Below are 22,058 nucleotides of genomic sequence, written 5' to 3'. Positions count from 1 at the left end.
GTCTTTCCTTTTCCTGGTGCTTTCGTAGACTATATTGCCCTAACAAGTAGTTTATTTATTTTGACAGATTTATATTAATGATCTTCTCCCAATGTTCTTCAGTTCTTAATCTAATGTCAGTGTCACCAAATAATGCTAACAGAATGTTTACGGTGTGTATAATACTGTATATCTTAGATACATGTTAAAAGAAAATCAAGAGGCTTTTGCAGTAAGAAAGATAAGATATAAGAAAAGCTGCCATGAAGGGCTGAGCAGCAAACTACTACCAGTACTACAAACAAAACAAAACCCACTGCCATCGAGTTGATTCTGACTCATAGCAACCCTATAGGAGAGAGAACTGTCCCATGGGGTCTCTAAGGAGCAGCTGGTAGATTCAAACTGCTGACGTTTAGGGTCACAGCTGAGCTCTTAACCACTGCATCATCAGGTACTACCAATAACTACCAACCACTGCATCACGAGGTACTACCACCAACCAGGTACTACCAACAACTTACACCTATTGAGCCGTGCTTACATTGCTTATTGGACAATCTGTCCCTGCATCTGAGCAGGGTGCAGACCTGACAACAAGCTGTAGCTCCAGCTTTACAACCACAAGGACAAGGACAGTAATGATAATGATAATGGATATTAGCACAATGTGTTAATTAATAAAAATGGTGAACTTCCAATTACCTATATAAGTCATTAAATAAAGTGAACAGTGATATATGGAGCCACAAAAGCTGCTGAGTATATGAGAAATGATCTAAATATTTTTATGATTATTTCTTCTTGGAATTTCTATTAAAAGGTAAATTGATAATAATTATAACAAAAGCATCATGTAATACTAACTATAATACTGTTTATAGTGCTTTGTTTTATATTGATGATATAGAGATAATTTAGACTAGTTACCAAAACTGGCTTTGAAAATATTTAATTCCCGTGATTGATTAAACTTTTTTTTTTTCTCAGGAGTTGAACCAATAGTTATTGGGCTCCCTCTTCCAGGTCCTCAGAGCAAAAAGCCAATGAGAAGTAAGAAGGAGGACAGAGAAAAAATATAGAGAAACACATGAGCTGGGGTGACTTGTGTTTTGTTCATTAAAAGCCACAGTAGAGTAGAAGAAGGGTGAGTAGTATAAATCCCTCAACAGCTAAACAAACCTATCCTGGGTGTAACACCCAGACCATGACAGAATCCTGCTTTGGGATCAGAATGGTGGTCTGGTAGTGGGGCAGGGAGAGAATAAATGAAACACACAAAAAAACAAAAGCCAAACTCACTGCCAGTAAGTTGATTCCTATTCACAGCAACCCAACAGGACAGAATAGAACTGCCCCACATGGTTTCCAAGGCTGTAATCTTTACAGAAGCGCCATGCCACACCTTCCTCCTCATGAGCAAGTGGTGGGTTCGAACTGCCAACCTTTCAATTAGCAGCTAAGCACTATAACCACCTGCCACCAGGGTTCCTCTGAGAATAGAAGACATGGGCAAAAAATATTGTTTCTTTTATATCTTGGTCCACTACACCAAACAGAAATCTGTTCTCTGTTTAAGAGCTCTCATTATTATCAGACCATTTGCATAGGTTAAAGAAGGATTAAAATCAGTTCCTAAATCACTGTTGTTGTTCTGTGCCATCAAGTGGATTTTGAATCATAGTGACCCTACAGAACAGAGTAGAGCTGCCCCAAAGGGTTTTCTAGGCTGAAATCTTTATGGGAACTAATTCACTAGCCAACTCAAAAGTCACCTGAGAAGAGAATCATAAATCAGGGTAATGAACAATTTCAAAACAAAAGTTAAATACACCTTCATACAAAAATTACAGGAAAAAAAGATAGCCTACTAAAGGCACTCTCTGATACATTTAACTCACACTCTTTTCTTCAAATCCAAATACTCCAAATGGAGAATCATTTTGTGGAATAACGACAGTTACCACAATATCATCACCAAGTCTGCCACCTCCAGCTACCCCGATTAAGGAAATATTGAACATCTCTATGAGTTCAAATTCAGCATCATCGATGACGGTGATTTCTATCATGGCAGTAACCTACAAAAGAAAAGACAAAAGGAAGGAAAAAGGATGTAAATAACTGTAAAACAACTTTTCTTGGTCATATGTAGTTTAATTTTTTAATTGAAACTTAGAAACATCTTACAAAAGAAAAAAGCAGATTTTTTATATGATGCACTAAGAATAAAATGAAAAGTCACATATTTCTATAATTAAAAGTCAGAAATTTACAAAACCTATTATTTTCAAGAGAAAGGAAATTACTTACATAATAAAATAGTGTTAATTACAAATACAAAAAATTATAAAGCCTTCTTCATGAATAACTTTTGTTTAATGCCATGTAGTACTCTTAACTGCACACGTAAATCTTAGCACGCTTGGCATTGATGTCACATGATGTAAAATGGTACCATAAAAACAATCATTTCCTTTAACAATTGAAAAAAATCTTACCACATTCAAATACTGTTCTTGTAATGTAGGATAAAGAAAGGATGGAAGAAAACCCCTATTTGTGGTTTTAGATAATTATGTTCAGGATTTAGTTAATCTGTCTGGGTCTACGTTAAAAAACCTTATAGCTTTTAAGTAAATAAAACGTAGTCCAGCTTGAGATTTCACTGTTGTCATTATTGTTAGGTGCCGTCGAGTTAGTTTCAACTCATAGTGACCCTGTATACCACAAAACAAAACACTGCCGGGTCCTGTGCCATGCTCACAATCGTTGTTATGTTTGAGCCCGTTTCCTTATTAGTCATAAATATACTCTTTTTTCTTTAAATTGTACCTTAGATGAAGGTTTACAGAGCAAACTGACTTATCAGTAAACAATTAATATACATATTGTTTTGTGACATTGGTTGCCAACCCCATGACATGTCAACACTCTCCCTTTCTCAACCTTAGGTTCCCCATTGCCAGTTTTCCTGTTCCATCCTGCCTTCTTGGCCTTGCACCTGAGCTGGGATGTTCACTTCGTAGTCACAAAATATTCCTTTTGTAATCCATATTTAATTTTATTTTTTTGTATCCCAGAGGGAAATTCCACTACTGACATAAACACTGACCAGATAATTAAGTTTTCCTACCTAAATCCACCCAAAATTTTTAGTTTAACAATAGGCAAAATCAAGAAATCTGGATGTCACACTTGGAAAAGCAGAAAGCTTATTAAAATGTCTGCAAAATCACATCTGTACTGTAGAATACAGAATACGTTCCCTACAGGATGCGAGTCTTAAGAATGAATATGACCCTAAGGACACTACTAAATGATGGGACATCAACTTCATATCTAGAATAAAGTGTTGATAATACAACTAGAGTTGGAAGGCTAACCAAACATACTGCTGTGTAGTTGATTCTGACTCACAGTGACCCTATGGGACAGAGTAGAACCACTCCATGAGGCTTCCAAGGTTGTAAATTTTTATGGCGGAGTCCTGGTAGTACAGTGGTTAAGGTATTTGGCTGCTAAAGAAAAGGTTGGCAGTTCTAACCCACCAGATGTTCTGCGTGGGAAAGATGTGGTAGTTTGCTTCTTGTAGAGTCACAACGAGTCAGAATTGACTCCACAGTAGACTGTCAGATTTTTGGTTTTGGTAAATCTTTACAGAGCAGACTGCCATGTCTTTCTATGGGGGACCAGCTGCTGGGTTTGAACCACTGACCTTTTGGTTAGCAGTCAAGCGCTTTAACTATGGCAACGCCAGGGCTCCTCCTTGGAAGACTACTTCAATAAAAAATCAATTTATTTGTTTCTGTTTTCAATATAAAAATCTCATTTACTTGCATTTCCCCTCCTTTTAATAGGAAATGTTTCAAAGCTCTTAATTTATTGAAACACTCATGATTTAAAAAAACTTAACCATAATTGGCCTTAATGTGTAAGAAAATTGAGATGTGTATGCTCATTTCTTAGCTTCACTTTACTGCCCCCCTAGTTAACTGATAAATTGAACAATATTATGCAAATATGTCTAGGTAAAATCAGGCTAAGTGTAGACAGATAGTGCTATTTCAAGTTACTAACATATTTTCATGGATGTTCATATGCTTTTTCCACTTGATGATTATAAGAAAATTATAAAAACATCTTATTCTTGTATATTATAAAATGCTCAGTTTGAAAAACCTATAATTCTTGGGGAATATTCTGCAATTTTTAAGATTGGTTAGCCTAAGAATAAAATACTGTGTTAATGTTTTTTCTAGTTTTAATTATATAAAATTCCTTAAGAATATTTTGTTCCTTTCCTATCATTTTAGTTTGTTTTGAAATTTTAGAAAAAGGTTTGGATTTTAAAGTTCACATTTCTACTGCAAATTCTAAATAAATAAATGCTTTCAAATAAATCCTTTTAAGCATTAAGAAATAAATAGGATAAAAGATCCTAAGATTCATAAGAGTAGTCTAGCTCGTCAGGTAGCTATTATACATTCTTAAGCCCTTTGACGTTAACTATTATTGCTTTTATAACTTCAGTTTTAAATAGAATCAGGTGGGGGAGTGAGAAAAGGGTGAGATTATCTTTTTTTAATGTTCTCTTCCTATGTTCATTAATGACTTTTCCATAACTAATAACATTTCTGTTTGGCTTGGCATAGAACATTTATGTATTTACGTATTATATGTATTTTTTTTATGTATTTGCAATACGTTTAGCAATCACTGACACACATTCATTGGTGAATGCCTATAAAACATTTGAATATAACCATAAAATGCTTATGTTTCCATGAATAGCATACTTGTCCATTTGAAAATTCAAGAATCCCTTGAGCTGGTTTAAAGTCTTCCAGGTCAGCACTGTCCAGTGTTGCTTTCCAATAAACATTTATTGCCCCAAAGCTTCCAGCCAGCCGGACCACAGGTATTTGAAGAACATTCAAAGGTGGAGGCACCTCATAGGCAATAATAACGCCACCAGCATCCTTTAAGTAAGGAGTATAAGTTGAAAGGCAAGACAAAAGTAGAAACTCTTATAAGTCATCACTTTATAAATTTATCATTTTCATTTATATTGCTTATACGTCACCCTTCAAGGAGAAATTATAGTTGGATATAAATAGGAATAATTGTTCTTGGAACTCTTAGAATTTAATGAAAATAACTTGCTTGATCACTTGGTCTCGTTCAAAGAGAACTAAGAATTAGTCTGTAAGACAAATTTGGTTGCTCTTCTATTTAAAATATCCACAAGCAGAGCTGACTCTTTTGCAGGTAATATAATATTATAAAACACTGGACAAATTAGCAGGGACAAACTTGTATATTGCTATAAATATATGAAAGTTTCTCTCACTCTGGTAACATGAAACTTAAAAATTCCTCTGGGATCATCATTTTCTTCGATTGTTATCTCAGCTATTTCCATCCCAGGTCTGCGCACAATTGGCTGTCCTGCAGAGAAGTCGGAGTTTACCAGGTGCAGGTTGGTGATATTGACAATAAATCCTTCCTCCAACTCTGGAGCATCATCCTGTGGTGTGGGGGAGGGAGATGGTGTTTTATTTTTTAAAAGATATGCAATTTTCATCACTTACTGACGATGACCAAAGACCACAATCTTCAGTATGGATTACACCTCAACATAAAACAAAAATCCTCACAACTGGACCAATAAGCAACATCATGATGAATGGAGAAAAAGACTGAAGCTGTCAAGTTGTCAAATCAACAGCCACGGAAGCAGCAGTCAAGAAAACAAAAGATGCGATTCATTGGGCAAATCTGCTGCAAAAGACCTCTTTAAGTGTTGAAAAGCAAAGACATCACCTTGAAGACTAAGGTCTGCCTGACCCAAGCCATGGTGTTTTCAATTGCCTCATATGCATGCAAAAGCTGGACAAAGAATAAGGAAGACCAAAGAAGAATTGATGCCTTTGAATTGTTGGGTTGGTGAAGAATACTGAATATACCAGGGACTGCCAAAAGAACAAACAAATCTGTCTTGGAAGAAGTACAACCTGAATGCTCCTTAGAAACAAGGATGGAGAGACTATGTCTCACGTAATTTGGACATGTTATCAGGAGGGACCAGTCCCTGGAGAAGGATATCACACTTCGTAAAGTAGAGAAAGATCCTCAACGAGATGGATTGACACAGTGGCTGCAACAATGGGCTCAAGCATAACAACAACTATGAGGATGGCGCAGGACCAGGCAGTTTCGTTCTGTTGTACACAGGGTCACTATGACTCAGAACTGACTCAATGGCACCTAACGACAACAATTTGCATCAGAAACCTGGTATCCTTTGGTAAGGAATACCTGACTGTCCACAAGAATGGGAAGCTCTGAAACCATATCAAAAAATTCTTTTTTTAGATTTTAACACACTCCTACTGCCAACTTCAGGATCTTTTGTGATATTCAAGCTTACTGTGATGTATCAATGGAACCCTGATACTCATTAGCAAGTAAAACATTTTTAAAATATACTCCTAAATTTGGATCATATCCTATTGAATTATTTTTTGCTCATATAATATCCCAAAGAAATTTAGGTCAAATTGGTAAATGCTATAGGTCCACAGAGCCAAAGTATGACACTGAATATATACCACCTGAATTTAGAGACAATCTCAAGAATAGATTTGATGCATTGAACACTAATGACTGAAGACCAAACAAGTTGTAGGATGACATCAAGGATACTATGCAAAAAAGTCATTAAAAAGACAGAATACAAAAAAAAAAGAACACAATCGATGTCAGAAAAGGCTCTGAAACTTGCTCTTGAACACAGAGTAGCTAAAGGAAAGGGAATCAAAAGAGTTAAACAGAAGATTTCTGAAGGAATCTCAAGAAGACAAAATAAAGTATTATAATGAAATGTTCAAAGACCTGGAGTTAGAAAACCAAAGGGAAGAACATGCTTGGCATTTCTCAAGCTGAAAGAACTGAAGAAAAAATTCAAGCTTGAGTTGCAATAGTGAAGGATTCTATGGGCAAAAATTTGAATGACACAGGAAGCATCAAAACAAGGTGGAACACCCAGTCAATGTACCAAAAAGAACTGGTCGATTTCAACGATTTTGGGACGTAGCATATGATCCAGAACAGATGGTACTGAAGGAAGAAGTCCAAGCTGCACTGAGGCATTGGCGAAAAACAAGGCTCCAGGAATTGACAGAATGTTACTTGAGATGTTTCAAGAAATGGATGCAACACTGGAAGCACTCACTCATCTCTGCCAAGAAATTCAGAAGACAGCTACCTGGCCAACTGACTGGAAGAGATCCATATTTGTGCCTATTCAAAGAAAGGTGAATGTGGAACTTATCAAACAATATAATTAATATCACAGAGAGTAATATTATGCTGAAGAAAGTTCAAAAATGGTTGCAGCAGCACATAAACAGGGAACTTTCAGAAATTCAAACTGGATTCAGAAGAGGACACGGAACAAGGGATATCATTGCTGATGTCAGATGGATCCTGGCTGAAAGCAGAGAATACCAGAAGGACATTTATTTACCTGTGTTTTATTGACTGCACAAAGGTATTCGACTATGTGGATCATAACAAATTACGTATAAGATTGTGAAGAATGGAAATTCCAGAACACTTAATTGGCCTATACATAGGCCAAGAGGCAGTTGCTCAAACAGTACAAGGGGATACTGCATGGAATTAGGAAAGGCGTGCTTCAGGGTTTTATGTTTCACCATACTTATCCAATTTGTATGCTGAGCAAATAATCCAAGAAGATGGACTACATGAAGGAGGAGGCAGCATCGGATTGGAAGAAGGCTCATTAACAACCTGTGATATGCAGATAACACAACTCTGCTTGCTGAAAGTGAAGAGGACTTGAAACACTTACTGACACAGATCAAAGACTACAGCCTTCAGTACGGATCACACCTTAACATAAAGAACATAAAAATTCTCACAACTGGACCAATAAGCAACATCATGATAAACAGAGAAATTATGGAAATTGTCAAGAATTTCCTTTTACTTGGATCCACAATCAACACCCACGGAAGCAGTAGACAAGAAATCAAAGGACATACTGCATTGGGCAAATCTGCTGCAAAAGACCTCTTTAAAGTGTTAAAGATGTCACCTTGAGGACTAAGGTGTCACTTTGAGGACTAAGGTGTGCCTAACCCAAGCCATAGTATTTTCAATCACTTCATAAGCATATGAAAGCTGGACAACGAATAAAGAAGACAAAGAAGAGTTGATGCATTTGAATTATGGTTGTTGGTGAAAAATATCGAACATGCAATGGGCTGCCAGAAGTAACAATCCGTCTTGGAAGAAGTACAGCCAGAATGCTCCTTAGAAGAGAATATGGTGAGATTTTGTCTCACGTTTTAGACATGTTATCAGGATGGATCAGTTCCTGGAGAAGAACATCATGCTTTGTAAAGCAGAGGGTCAGTGAAAACGAGGAACATCCTCCATGAGATGGACTGACACAGTGGCTACAACAATGGGTTCAAACATAGCAATGATTGTGATGATTGTGCAGGACCAGGCAGTGTTTTGTTCTGTTGTGTATAGGGTTGCTATGAGTTGGAGCCAACCAGTCATCCCCTAACAACAACATATATTTTTTAAGTGAAAGCTTGTGATGGTTAAGGTTATTTGTAAACTTTTTTTTTTTTTTTTTTTGGCTAGGCCATGCTTCTCAGTGGTTTGACAGATATCATGTAATCATCCTCCATTTTGTGATCTGACCCAATCAGTTGAATGAAGAGTTTCCTTGCGGGTGTGGTCTGCACCCAATATATACGAATGTTTTGGCAAAGCTTGCTTTCTCTTAATCCTGCTTCCAACTCATTATCCTCTGACCTCAGTTCTTTGGGTGTGAGCCAGCAGACTGCCACCGGACATGTACATCTTGGGATTCATCAGCTCCCATAACCCCATGTGACAGCAACCTGCCACCTGACCTGCCAATTTTGGGTTCATCAGGTCCTGTAACCACGTGAGCCAGAAGAAGCCTCCAGCCTGATTCCTAAACCATGGATTTGAGACTTGCCAGCCTACACAAATGTGTGAATCATTTCCTTGAAATAAATCTCTATTTATATTTATATATATACTTCACTGGTTTTCCTCCTATAGAGAAACCATCCTAAGACAAACTCTCGATGTAAAAACCTATATTTTAGTGACTCTTAAAAATGTTTCACTTATTTTGAGTAGGTAATAAAAATTTTCAAAAATCAAAAGGAATACACAGAGAAAAGGAAAAAAGTCTCTTTTCACCCCATCTCTCATGTTTTTCTTTGCTTGTCCTGTCTAGTACCTACCATTATTGCCACTTTCAGTTTCTTGTACACCATTACTGATATATTCTTTCATTCATTCATTAATATTCCCTTCCTCTCTCTTTTCCTTTCTCTCTGTGTGTGTGCACTTGGGACTTTTTTTCTAAATTAAGAAGTTAAAACCAGATCTAAGCCATATGAATCTTGATTCAATTAACCATATCATGAAATTAAAATCCTGCCCGATCAAACTGGCAATGAGAATGACCAGACTGAGTTGGGACGTTTAATATTCAGAAGACATTGGTTTGAAACAATTAATCAACCCACATAATAGTGGATTCAACCAAAGTTCATTTACACAATCTAACAGTCTCAAAAAATAAATATAAATAACTGACACACTGGTCATTTTTTCCAGCCAGTTATTAAATATTTAATTCTCCGAGTGTAAATATTAAAGGGCTCACATTTTTATGTGTAAAAGCATCCCTTTTAAAGATTATTACCTTAAGTGTATTTAACTCTATTTCACATCATATTCATTGCAGTCTAGACTCACCGACAAAATAGCAACTTTGGCATGAGTTTCTGTCATGTTTTCTTTCATTATCATTATTGTTTCTTGGAGCACATAATCTTCATTTTCAGTAGCTTGATTATTGATGTGCAGTAAGAAATTCGGTTTAGCTATCAAGTGAATGGCAATATCCCCAAATAATCCTTTATCTCGAACAATTAGTAACTGAAGAAGAGTGATGTTCTCTGTAAGATAAACATGCTTCAAGTAAATAAGCTTTTTCACTTGCTGCCAATGCTCTACAAAGCATTTATGGTGGGATATTCTACATTATTCCTTTAAGATAGTTAAGGAAAAAGAGATAGGACAAATACAATTTATACTCTCAAGGAATGTTTCGTTCCTGTCTCCATTGTCCCCACATTTGTGCTGAGAATCATCTTCAACTCCTAGCATTATATCCCAGCTCTATCCCTTAATTTCTGGCTCTCTAATGCACTTTTCTATGCTGCACACGTCCCACACATTAACAGAAATTTCAGGAAATATTAAGAAAGTGCCTATATGCACGTTCAGCCTACTTGCTGATTACAAGTGCTCAGAAGAGCCTTCAAAATGACAATCATCATTTAATGACTAATCATTAGAATAAGAGAGCTTGTGTTCTTCTAGTAAGGCACCTACCACAAGTCTCAAAGTATTTCATAGCCCTTAGTTTTTATTTCATTTCATAGATTTTTTTTTTTAATTTCACTTGTCACAAAAGATGAAAAACAATATGTGCCTATTAATCTCTCCCACTGGTCTGGCAGTTCCTGATGACCAAAGATTATATCTTTGTTTCCAGAGCGCACAACTCAATTCCTGGCACTTACTAGGTGGTTTCAAAATGTTTGCTGAATGAGTTAATGAATGCATTATCTTACTGTAAATCCATTGCTTCTATTCCCATATAAATGGATATAAAGGCAAAGATACCTAACGACATGTCATTTTTTCCACATTGATTATTTAAATAAAAGTTTCTTGAAAGCAGGATGTCCATGGTATTAACCGTAAATTTCAGAATCTTCACATAGTATTTTCCACCATATACATGCATAAGTGAAATGACTTTTATCTACAATAATCTCTTCATCCTATAGTTTATATGAACGGTTATTTAGGGGAAGATTTCAGCACTAAACTCAAAGGATGTAGGAACTGACCACCATATATTTCACAGGAAAAAAAAAAAAATCTAATTACTGCTTTGGGTTAAACAATTAGTGCCTTACGTATCATGTGCATTTCACTGTCAGGCCCACGATTCCCTGTAATTACTGAAAACCTATTATAGAGGGGAAATACGAGTGAGGAAAGAGAACAGATAAATAAAAAAGGATGAAAAAGAAACAGAATAACAAACAGCCATGATTTACTAAAATACTAATATTTCAGTTATGATGGTTGTATCTTAAAAGAGTAAAAGTATTTCCTATAGCATTATTGCTAAAGGATTACATAGATGCAAAATTTAATAAAGATAACAAGAAGTGAAAAGAATTGGGTATGACCTGTCAAACTGAGAAAGTCATATGAAAAGAGAAATTTACATTCTTTGTAAATATTAAAATTAGATTACTCAGTAAAATTTTGTATTCGAATCTGAAAAATATTTAACAAGATTTACCTTTTGGCTCTGCTACTCTAACAAAGACAGACTCGGCATGCCAGCCCACCAAGCCATAGGGTGAGTCATTGGGTAGAGTAGTTATCACAGACTTGTTCCTTTTCTGATCAATAGTAGCACCTTTTGATAGGTCCTCAACCCCATCTGTGGTGATACTGATGAGTGTTACGGTCACAACCCTGGATAACTCAGGTACATCATCAGCCAGAATAGTCAGAGTGACTGTAGACAGTGCCTGGCCTTCGGAAAATGAAATCTACAATTTTAAAGAAAGAAGATTCATTTTGTAATTATCATTGTACAGTAAGAATATCAAAAAGTTTGATTTTGTTTAATACTGACCACAACTTACATAACAAGGTATTCAAGAAGCAAAATATGATTCTACAAATAAATAAGTTTTTTTTAACATAAAAAAGTAGAAGGTTATCAGGAAAAATATAAAGTAAACCACTTCTAAAATGTAAGCTGATTGAACATGTAGTAAAATTGTCATATCCTACAGCCTACATTCCATTATAATATAGAGTATATAGTCTCTCTCTCGGAATCTAAGTCCCAGATACTGTATGTAAAACAAACAAAAACACCAAACCCGTTGCCGTCAAGTCAATCCAGACTCATAGCGACCCTACGGGAAAGAGCTGAACTGCCCCGTAGGGTTTCCAAGGAGTGGCTGGTAGATTCAAACTGCCAACCTTTTTGGTCAGCAGCCAAGCTCTTAACCACTTCACCACCAGGGCTCCACCATATATAAAAAGCTATAAAAATTAAATACGGTGGTCCACTAGTTTAAACATTTCTCTCTATACAAATTTTGCGAGAATTGCTATTTCCTTTGGCCAAATTTTGAATAGATGTCCCATTTAACATTGAATCAACCAAAACAGAGGTAGAGAGAGAAAGGTAAGAGATACAAATCAGAGCCTCTCTTTTCTCCTGTGTAAAATCTTTTGATGTCTCTCCCATGTATAAAGAGTCAAATCCAGATTTTCTGGATAGGGCTTCTTCTTGTTTCTTGAATGCCAATTCCCACTGTTCCCCACCTCATATCCTATTCTCCAGTAATATGGCTACAAACTATTTACAATTGTCCAATTGCACACCTATACCCCTGTCTAACACTCATCCCTCCATCTAGAGAAAGCACTTGAGGATCTAAACTCAAAAGATGTATTAATAGAATCAGGGGTCAGCAAATTACAGCCAGCTGGCCAAGTCCAACCAGCTGCCTTTTTGTGTAAGTGATGTTGTATTGGAACGCAGCCAAGCTCATTCCATTACATATTGTCTGTGCTCTAGTATAAAAGTAGTTAAATAGTTGTGACAGAGACTGTATGTCCCACAAAATCTAAAATATTTACTATCTTGCTTTTTACAGAAAAATTTTACTGACTCCTGAATAAAATAATTCTTCAAAAACATAACTGACACTTATGATAATATGCATTTAAATTAGAAACAATTTTAATCATGTTTATATAAGAAATTTTAATTGGGAAAAAATATTATTCAGAACATACAGGACCTAACAAATACTACTTATATTTTTGGCAACTTGCCGTAATATAAATATTCAGTGCAGTAATATTGCTATAACATTCTTAAAACACAGAAACTCTAATCATCTTTCAAATGATACAGGAAGCTGGAAATGATGCATCATAATATACACCTGTTTGTATCTGAGGCAATTCCATGAGAGGTCCTTTGTAAGAACTCTTTGGGGAAGCATTTGGCCAAGATGCAGGGATTAATCTATGAAACTCAAGGCAAGCCAAGGAGGCAACCAATCTCCCAACCAGCTGCTAAAGGCTCCCTGAACCTTCCTCTTTGCAGGTCATCTATTTCTTTGATCTATTCTGATTCTATTTTTGAGCCTGGACCCCAATTTTATACTGTCCTTCTGTAGAGGATACTGTGCTTCTCTGCCCAGATCCCTTATCGGGCTGATGCCTTCATTCCCCAACTGCTGGTAATAACAGCATCAGTGTTCCTCATTGGGTATTGCCTTCAGTTGCAACGAACTGTCTCACCCACTCAGAGGGTGGCCTGAGGTCAAGGGTGACCAATACAGGAATGCAGAGGCTCATCCACTTTCCCTATCTGGGAACAATTCCAAAGAATTACCTCGGCTCCAGATCTCCCCCATAGGATTGACCTTAGTTGCAATCAATCACCTGGAGATCAGTCTCAGCCTCTGCACAGTCCCATCTTCCTCAGTGCCTTACAGGTGTATCTTCTCTATAAACCTTCTGCCCACAACTTTCCATCGAAAAGTCTATTTATAGTAAATTCAACTTTCATCACTCCTTAGCCCAATCTAGTTTTTCAAAAATCTAGCTATCTACAGACTTCATCACTATTTCTTCTTCCATTTTACCTAAATCTTGATCACCACATTTCCATCCTCAATTTGATTGCTTTTATCTTTTCTGACCATATAATACAACTAAAATTTGGTCAACCAATGTATTGAACCTCAAAAAGGTTAACTATTAATATGGATAATTTTGGTATTATATATAAAAGAACAATAACCACAACAACAAAACTAACATTAAGTTATATCCCTTTCTATGGTGCTTAGAGTCATAGTATGAATCCAGTGTTGACACGATCAAACGCAAACACTTCATCCATAAGGCAGGGTTTGGTCCCATGCACCAACAGTAACCACGATTTAAAAGTGACTCTCTCATACTTGTATAAATTACATACCACGCCTGAGGTAGGAAATATATCACTAATACTTCCATCAGCTTCCCATGCTACGGTTATATGACCATATGTTCCTTTTATGCGCTCAACATTCAAGGTTACTAGGCTATCTCGCTCCATTTCTTCTACTTGCTTATATAATGAATTCTAAAAAATACACAAAAAGCCACAAAGGTTATTTGAAATTACCTGGGTATGGTTTTCTTTATTTAATATTATTAAGCATTCAAAATCTTTAAAATACTAAGCCACACGATATACTGTTAAGTGAAAAACAACAGTTAAAAAAAAGTAATGTGGATTGACCATGATTTTGTTTTAAAATGTGCAGGTCTGAAGATGCAAAAGACTAAGTTAAAATAAATGAAAATGTTAATATTTACAAGATTATTTTTATTTTTGTCTTTATACTTCCCTATTTTTTTTATACTTCTCATATTTTCTTCAAAATGAAAGAAGAGTTTCCTTGGGAGCTAGGAGAATTAGGTTCTTCCCCTGTGTAACCTCTGGCAATCCCTCTGGGCCTTTATTTCCGATTTGGAATAAGGCCAAGGTCGCATTCAAATGTAACAATCTTATGAGACTCTGACAGCCCTTTCTGGTCATTTGCAAATGTCTCTTATCCTTAAATTCATATCCTCTAACATGTTTCTACTAACTATCCAGCTTCCATTGATGGTGGTTCATCCTCAGCTTACGGTCTTTAAGACTGTTATTCTTTTCAGAAATGTTCCTTTCCCTTCTGTTAGGATTTCTCACTTTCTTCTTGTTCTCACCTATGCTTTCTACTCTCTTTCTCTCATCCCAATCTGATTTCCACTCTGTGTGACCATAACAATCCTCCCCTAAGACTTGCAACACCTTTTTGCCAGTCATTTAATGTACTTTCCCACAAAATCAATACTTCAAAGAATCCCTTCTTATGACATCTCTGGTTTCTTCACAGGCAACAGGGCAGGCATATGAAATACAAAGACCTTTATTTTTAATCTTCCCAATAACATTTTTCTTGTCTTTTTACTATGTAATCTGAACAGTGGCTCCCCCATTAATTTCTTAAAGTTTATGAAAAGCTTCTATTTAGAACACTAATTTGAGTAGAGATTTTATTCTATAGTGATATTTTACACAGCATTTTAACATATTGTTACAGATGTTACATAGTAATAAAATCTTGCTCAAGGCAATAATACATTCCTGCGGAAAATGACTTGATTTTAAAATACGCATATAATTTATTCACAAAAGAAAATGTCTTGTAAAAGAGAAGTCTCTATCTGGCTCCATGTCCTCCAGTAATGAGGGTTAATAAAATAAAGATTTAAGGCAGTCAGAAAATAATGCAAGAAACTCTAAATCTCATCTTGGATCTAGGTATCCAGGCACAAGAGGGTAGTATTGAGAAATTCTGTTCAGCGAACTGAAGGAAATCAGAATACTACCTATTGTCAAGGGTAAAACCATAGTGACTTATGTTTCTAGAACAATTCTGGAATAAGCTTAAGCTTCATAAAGAGAAATCTACCATATTTAAATAGGTGTGGAATAGACTGCGCTCTCTACATGTAGCAAGGCTCCAAGGCAAAAAGGTGAAAATGAGTGGCAAAGCAAGTTGGTTCTTGCCACAGGAAGTACACCTCTGACCTACATACATATATGAGATCTTGAGAAGACCACATGAGTGTTCTGTTTCCCGTGTAATGACAGGTTCATATTAAGCGTGAGCTGTGTGCCAAGCACCTTCTGGGTACAAGGATAAAGCTGTGAACAAAGGAGTTGCCCAGCTTTTTTAAATGATTATTATTAGTTTTTAAATTCTAGTAAAAATAAACAAAACCAACAATAGACAAATTAGGCAATAATAAGTGCTGCGACAAAAAAATAAGGCAGTATAAGAAGATACGGAATGATGGTGAGGAGTTGCGATCGTAAATCAGGGACGGCCTTTCTGGTAAGGTAACATGTGAGGAGAGACCTGAAAACAGTGTGGAAACAATTCATATTAATAGCTGGTGAGGGTAGGGGTCCTCTTCTTCCTTTCCTTCTTTATAACTCTCCCCCAGATCATATGTCTTAGAGTTACACTCTCCTACATGGTAGCCACGGGCCACACGTGGTCACTGAGCACTTGAAATGTGGCTAGTCTTAAGTGTAAAATGCACACAGAGTCAAAAAAAAAAAAAAGTATGAGAAAATAATGTAAAATGTCTCATGAATAATTTTATAGTAATATGTTGAAATTCTAATATTTTAGATGCACTGGGTTAAATAAAATATAATATTAAACTTAATTTACCCTTTTTCTTTCTGCCTTTTTTTTTTAATGTTGCTACTAGAAAATTTAAAATGACGCACGTGCCCTGCATTTCATTTCTATTGTGCAGCGCTGCCTTAAGGGGAAGCTGATGTGCCCTTAGCCCCAGGGATGGGCCAGACTGGGTAACAATCTTGTGACCCTTGCAAGCTATCGCTTCAGGATATTATCATATCCCAAACTCCTCATTTTCTCCTCCAAATCTGCTCCTTCTACTGTCGTCTATATCATGGCGAATGGCAACTCCATCCTTCAGGTCTCTCTATCACTTATTGCTGAATTACTTCAATAGTCTCCTAACTGATCTATTTCTGTCCATGCCAATTTATCATCTATCCTCAATACTGTGGCCAGTGTGGTCCTGTTAAAATGTGAGTCAGATCACGTTGCTCTCCTACCTCATGAAAACCAAAACCAAGCCCATTGCTGTAGAGTTGATTCCGACTCATAGCAACCCTGTAAGACACAGTAGAACTGCCACATAGGGTTTCCAGGAAGTGGCTGGTGGATTTGAACTGTCGATTTTTTGGTCAGCAGCTGAGCTCTTAACACTGTGCCAACCAGGGCTCCACCCTCTACCTCAACCACGCCCCCCCAAAGGCTCCCCATTTCCCTCAGAGGCCAAATTCAATACTATGGCCTAAGGGGCCCAAGATGATTGGCCAGCCTTTCACCTTTTGGCCCTTGTATTCTATGACACTGACTTCTGCCACAGTTCGCCTAATGGCTGCTTCAGAGAAGCAAGCCGTCACTCAGGGCCTTTGCCCTTGTTAATGGTTCCCTCTGCCTTGATTATGCTTCTCCCAGATAGGCACATAACTCATTCCCTCATCTCCTCCAGGCCTTTGCCCTCATGTCACTTACTCAGTGTGACCCTCCTGATCATCCTACTTCAGATTTTCAAACACAACAACCCCTAACCCCTCCTTCACATGCTCCATCTGCCTTTCCTCCTTAGGTTTCTCCCTAGCACTTATCACCATCACATACAGTACATATACTTCCCATTTCTTTGTTTACTGTCTCTTATGCCCCTCTACAATTTGATGGCCATGAAAGTAGAGATTTTTTACTGCTTTATTACTGCCATATTTTCAGCACCTGAAATAGTATCAGGCACATAGGAGGTGCCTGTTAAATATCTGCTGCAAGAAGAATGAATGAATGAATGGACAAGTAGCCCTGCTGTGGTCAATCAGATATGAAAGGAAATATTCTGCAGGCTTTTGGGAAATTTCTGCCTTACTTAAAGAGAGAGGCACATAAAAAAACTTCTTTCTCACCAACCGGACATGAACTAACAACAACATGAGCCTTCCAACAAGCAAATAAAGGATCAGCTTTGTGTTGGCAAAGTGGAGAGGTAAAAAGAACCTGGACCACGGTGACATGGCTGAGTATACCACCTACCCTGAAGCCCATCTTCTCTATGGACATCTTCTTAGTGTTTAAACCAGCTTGAGTCAAGTTTTCCGTACTAGCGGAATATTTCAGAGAAAGATGCATGATAATTATAGTTATAACTCTAGTTAAGAAATTAGGATACACCTTGCAAATAGGAATACATGATACAACAGGATGAGTGTCTTTTTGCTTATTTGTATACGAATATAAAGTCTGGGCATGGAAGCTATAGAGCTGAGAAGATTTACACTGTTCTCTTTACTTAAGAAAAAGTATCTGGATGTGTACAGTGCACATACAGTTATACACATTTGAATAATGGTGTCTTAGGCTGGGTTCTCTAAAGAAGGAAAACCACACAACCTTAGACATCACACATGAAAAAAACAAAGGAATACTAGGAAAGTAATATATTTGTATGTAATGTGTATCCGGGATCTGCTTTGTCATTGTCCTCTGGTAAAGAGGCTAAGAGCAGAGCTAAACTCCTGGGCCCAGACCAACTAAGATTGAAGCCTATAAAAAAAGAATCAGAGCAATAAAAGATCACGTCAAGTTAACTCAGAGGGGCAAGTATATAAGACTGTAAACATGATGGTGTCAGTAGAGTTCACTTTAGAATGCAAAGTAGGAGCTGACGCCAGAGAAACAGAACAGCGAAAGGCTTAACATACTCAAAGCTTGACTCAGTGAGTGCTGATAACAACTACTATATAAACACAATGAAGAAATCATTTTGACTTCTAACTGAAGAATCTTCAGTACTATTACCTGAGCAAATGCAACAATTCCATAGGCATCATCATTAGACACAATGGATATTTTTACATAGCCACGAATACCAATCTCTGCGCCTCCTTTGGGATTTTTCAGTTGAACTCTGAAGGATTCTTCTTCCTCTGGAGCTACATCATCAAGGATATTTACCGCTATTATAGCTTCTCTATCTCCAGGTTCAAACATCAGTTCACCTGAGCTAACATAAGAAGTATATATAGAATAAATCAACTACAACAAATTTAAGAAATAAACATAGTAGATTGCTTATAAAACTCTCATTACATTTATTAAGGGATTTCACAAATAAAAATTATAATTAACAATGTTAATATAATACTGAACAACTTGGTAGAACAGATACTAGAAATAAGGAAAATTACCAAATTTCTGGCTCATCGATATCTCTTATATTTTGTACATTTTTTCAGTCACTAAATATTTAGAACTTAGGTGGCATAAAGCATAAGGACATCTGGCATAAAACATGGCACCTACCTGGGAATAAAGTCAGACTGCCTGGAGATGTAGGCCAACTCATATATGTGTGAGTGGGTAGCTCCTGCCAGGGCAATTAAATTCTTGCTGGAATTAAGGGACTTCACTGTAACAGAAGCTGCATCATGAGCAGAAGGTGCTCCCAGAACAAAAGAGAATTGATTCAGCTCTGAATTCCAGCGGTAAAGGGCAGACACATCTTGGCCAATAAGAAGTATGTGGACTGCAAGAAGGAAAGAAAGGCAACTAGGCTGAAATGTAAGTAGTAACCTCACACATTCCCTATGCTGGACTCAAAGCAAAACTCTTACAACTCTCAGAGTTCCACTTTGATTTCTGAAATTAACTCAACATAATTCAATTTCTGAAATAAAAAAGTAAACAATAACTTTTAAATGCTATGGAATAATCAATCCAGCCTCACAATGTGCACAAAATCCGTTTAATAAAAAAGAAATTGCTAGCTGGTAAAACCCTAAATGGATTTTGGACTCTTTTGTATTTGTTTTAATATTTACTTACTGGCTAGCACAGTAGGATATTTTTTAAGTGAAAAAAAATGCCCAAAATTCCACCACCAAATGTTTAATCTTTATATTTTCCTGTCCAGTCATCCCATATGAATTCATAATTGACATAATTATAACAATGGAAACAAAATTTTTTTTCTTAATGCTATATCATACACATTTTTATATTTTGCTACATGGTATTTATAATTTTAATTCATAGAAAATAATCTATAGGGTTGTCTACAAAATATATTTAGTAATTTCCCCACACTGGATGTTTATAGTTGTTTTTCATTTAATTTTTCAATATTAAGGCTAACAGTAAAGATGGAATTTTTCATTTTAACTGTTTTCAATTGGTAAATTCTTAAGGGCGGTTAATTAGGTCAAAAGATATGAACAATGTGATGATTTCAAGTTTATTCTGCCAGGGGCTTCTGAAATGTCATTAGGAATCCATGCTCTTAGTAGTTCAAAACAATGACACGTATTTGCAGCTACAGAAATACAAATATAGGGGAAAGTGGTTTACTACACCGTATATACCACTTAAAACTATGGAGAAAAATGAGAAGCCATAGAGAAACATGCAACGAATTCTAGTACTTAGAGAAACACTTCGGAAAATACAGATAGCAAATGATGCTGATTAGGTATCAAAATAGGAGAACTGGAAATGATAAGTGTCTTTTAAAATTTTAATCTATAACACCCAATATCCTTACTTTTACATATCAATAACTCGTGATCATTTTTACTTATAGCAATTAAAGTACTATTGCTTTTTAGTAAATGCTGCATGTAAAGATAAAGATTACCAAGAAAAGTGTCACTAGTAAACTTTCATTTTAAAATGGTCACATACTTTTTACAAAGTTTTGTAAAACTGGAGATAGTCAATAAAAGGCAAACTCGCCAGACAGACGTCAACATTGCCCAAAGTTAAAGATTCTACAGTCTCAATCAAGATCATAAACAAAGGTGTTCTGAACATCACTGATTAGGTGGTCTGAATAGGTGCCTTACCCCTGGTAGACATACCCTATACACTTCATCTCCAATCTAATTAGTAAAGTAGGAAGCAAATAATTAGACATTCACAGCAGGAGATGTGGAGGGGCTCAAATTTGCATTTATGTATGCACAAACAGTTTCCTTAGAAAATAGACATTTGTATTGTTCAAGACCATGAAATTAGGCCAGGGAACTTATAAATAAAAAAAATCTCTACCTTGGAGAAGAGCATTTTAACTAGTATTGATTATAGAATTATTTCCCATTTAGCAAAACTATTAAAAAAAAAAACTAAAGCAACACAACTAGATAAGATCATTTAAGGAGTGATTATAGATTTACAGAAGTCCTAGAACTAAGTGCTAAAGCAAACATGCCCAACATTTAAAGACCTGGGAATATAAGAAGTAACCAGCAAGGAACAGAGCAATTAGGGAACACTGTATAGAAGCAGTGTCCTCAGGAGAGAACTAGAGTTCAGAGCAAAGAAGTGAAGGGAAGATTCTGAGAAAAAGTTCAGACACAGTATATATGTTCCATAGGGCACTATGGAAGGGTTTTAGAAGTTGGGGGAGGTGAGAGTTGGGCACCAGATAAGAGGATATACAGATATAGGGATGAGACTATCTCTAACCCCAGGGGTCTTGGGCTTCTTGTGGTGACTAAAGAGGGAGGAAGAGTGTGATTAAGTGGCCTTAATCCAGATGTTTTTCAAAGGAGGGAGGTTAGATGAAGCTGAGAGTATTGGATAGAAGAGGAAGGCAGGGGTGAATGTCCTTCCAGCAGCATACAGACCTTTGAGGATTAAATGACCTTCGAGGATCAAAAGGGCTAGAACACCGCCTTAAACATAGTAAACACTCAGCAAGTGTTAGCTATAGATATCTGTATTTTCTGACTCTCTTGCCCATGTATGTTCCTCTAACTGCTCTTTAGAAAGAGGAATTCATCAAGGCTTGGTTCAAGGGCCCCTTCTCTCACAGTACATAGTCTCTTTCTAGACAATTTCATCTATGCTTGCAATAAAATGTCCCTCTGCAGTTATGAACTCCCAATTTATACCTGCAGTCTAGGGCTCCCCTCCAAGCTCTAACAGTTATCTCTTACTCAGTATCTGTACATGGATGACTTAAAGGCATCCCAATTTTAACATGTCCCAATGAAACTCTTTATCTCTGCCCCACAACCCTGGTCTCTCCTAGTGGTCACCATAATAGTTATGGGACCACCAAACTTCTGTAACTGTAAGTTGCAGAGAGTAGGAATTATCCTTGACATCATCTCTCTCACTCACATCTAATCTGTATCAAATCCTGTCAATTTTACTTGTAACATATTTTCTGAATCCATCTACTTCTCTCCTTAT

General features: G+C 36.6%; 1 protein-coding gene across 1 annotated transcript in view; it reads right to left on the bottom strand.

Moving 5' to 3' along the window:
- ADGRV1 (adhesion G protein-coupled receptor V1) overlaps nt 1-22,058 on the bottom strand; it is a 677,468-nt gene that overhangs the window by 434,819 nt on the left and 220,591 nt on the right. Inside the window, exons 51-58 of the mRNA XM_049867518.1 lie at nt 19,167-19,389; nt 18,663-18,867; nt 14,174-14,320; nt 11,453-11,708; nt 9,823-10,025; nt 5,333-5,509; nt 4,779-4,961; nt 1,881-2,060 (exon numbers count right to left, since the gene is read on the bottom strand). Coding sequence (XP_049723475.1) covers nt 1,881-2,060; nt 4,779-4,961; nt 5,333-5,509; nt 9,823-10,025; nt 11,453-11,708; nt 14,174-14,320; nt 18,663-18,867; nt 19,167-19,389 — 1,574 coding nt within the window. The remainder of the gene's footprint in view (nt 1-1,880; nt 2,061-4,778; nt 4,962-5,332; nt 5,510-9,822; nt 10,026-11,452; nt 11,709-14,173; nt 14,321-18,662; nt 18,868-19,166; nt 19,390-22,058) is intronic.

This window comes from Elephas maximus, chromosome 2, assembly GCF_024166365.1.
Source record: "Elephas maximus indicus isolate mEleMax1 chromosome 2, mEleMax1 primary haplotype, whole genome shotgun sequence".
Lineage (NCBI taxonomy): Eukaryota > Metazoa > Chordata > Mammalia > Proboscidea > Elephantidae > Elephas > Elephas maximus.
Note: the sequence above shows the minus strand (reverse complement) of the source record. Positions and strands in the feature narration are given on the sequence as shown.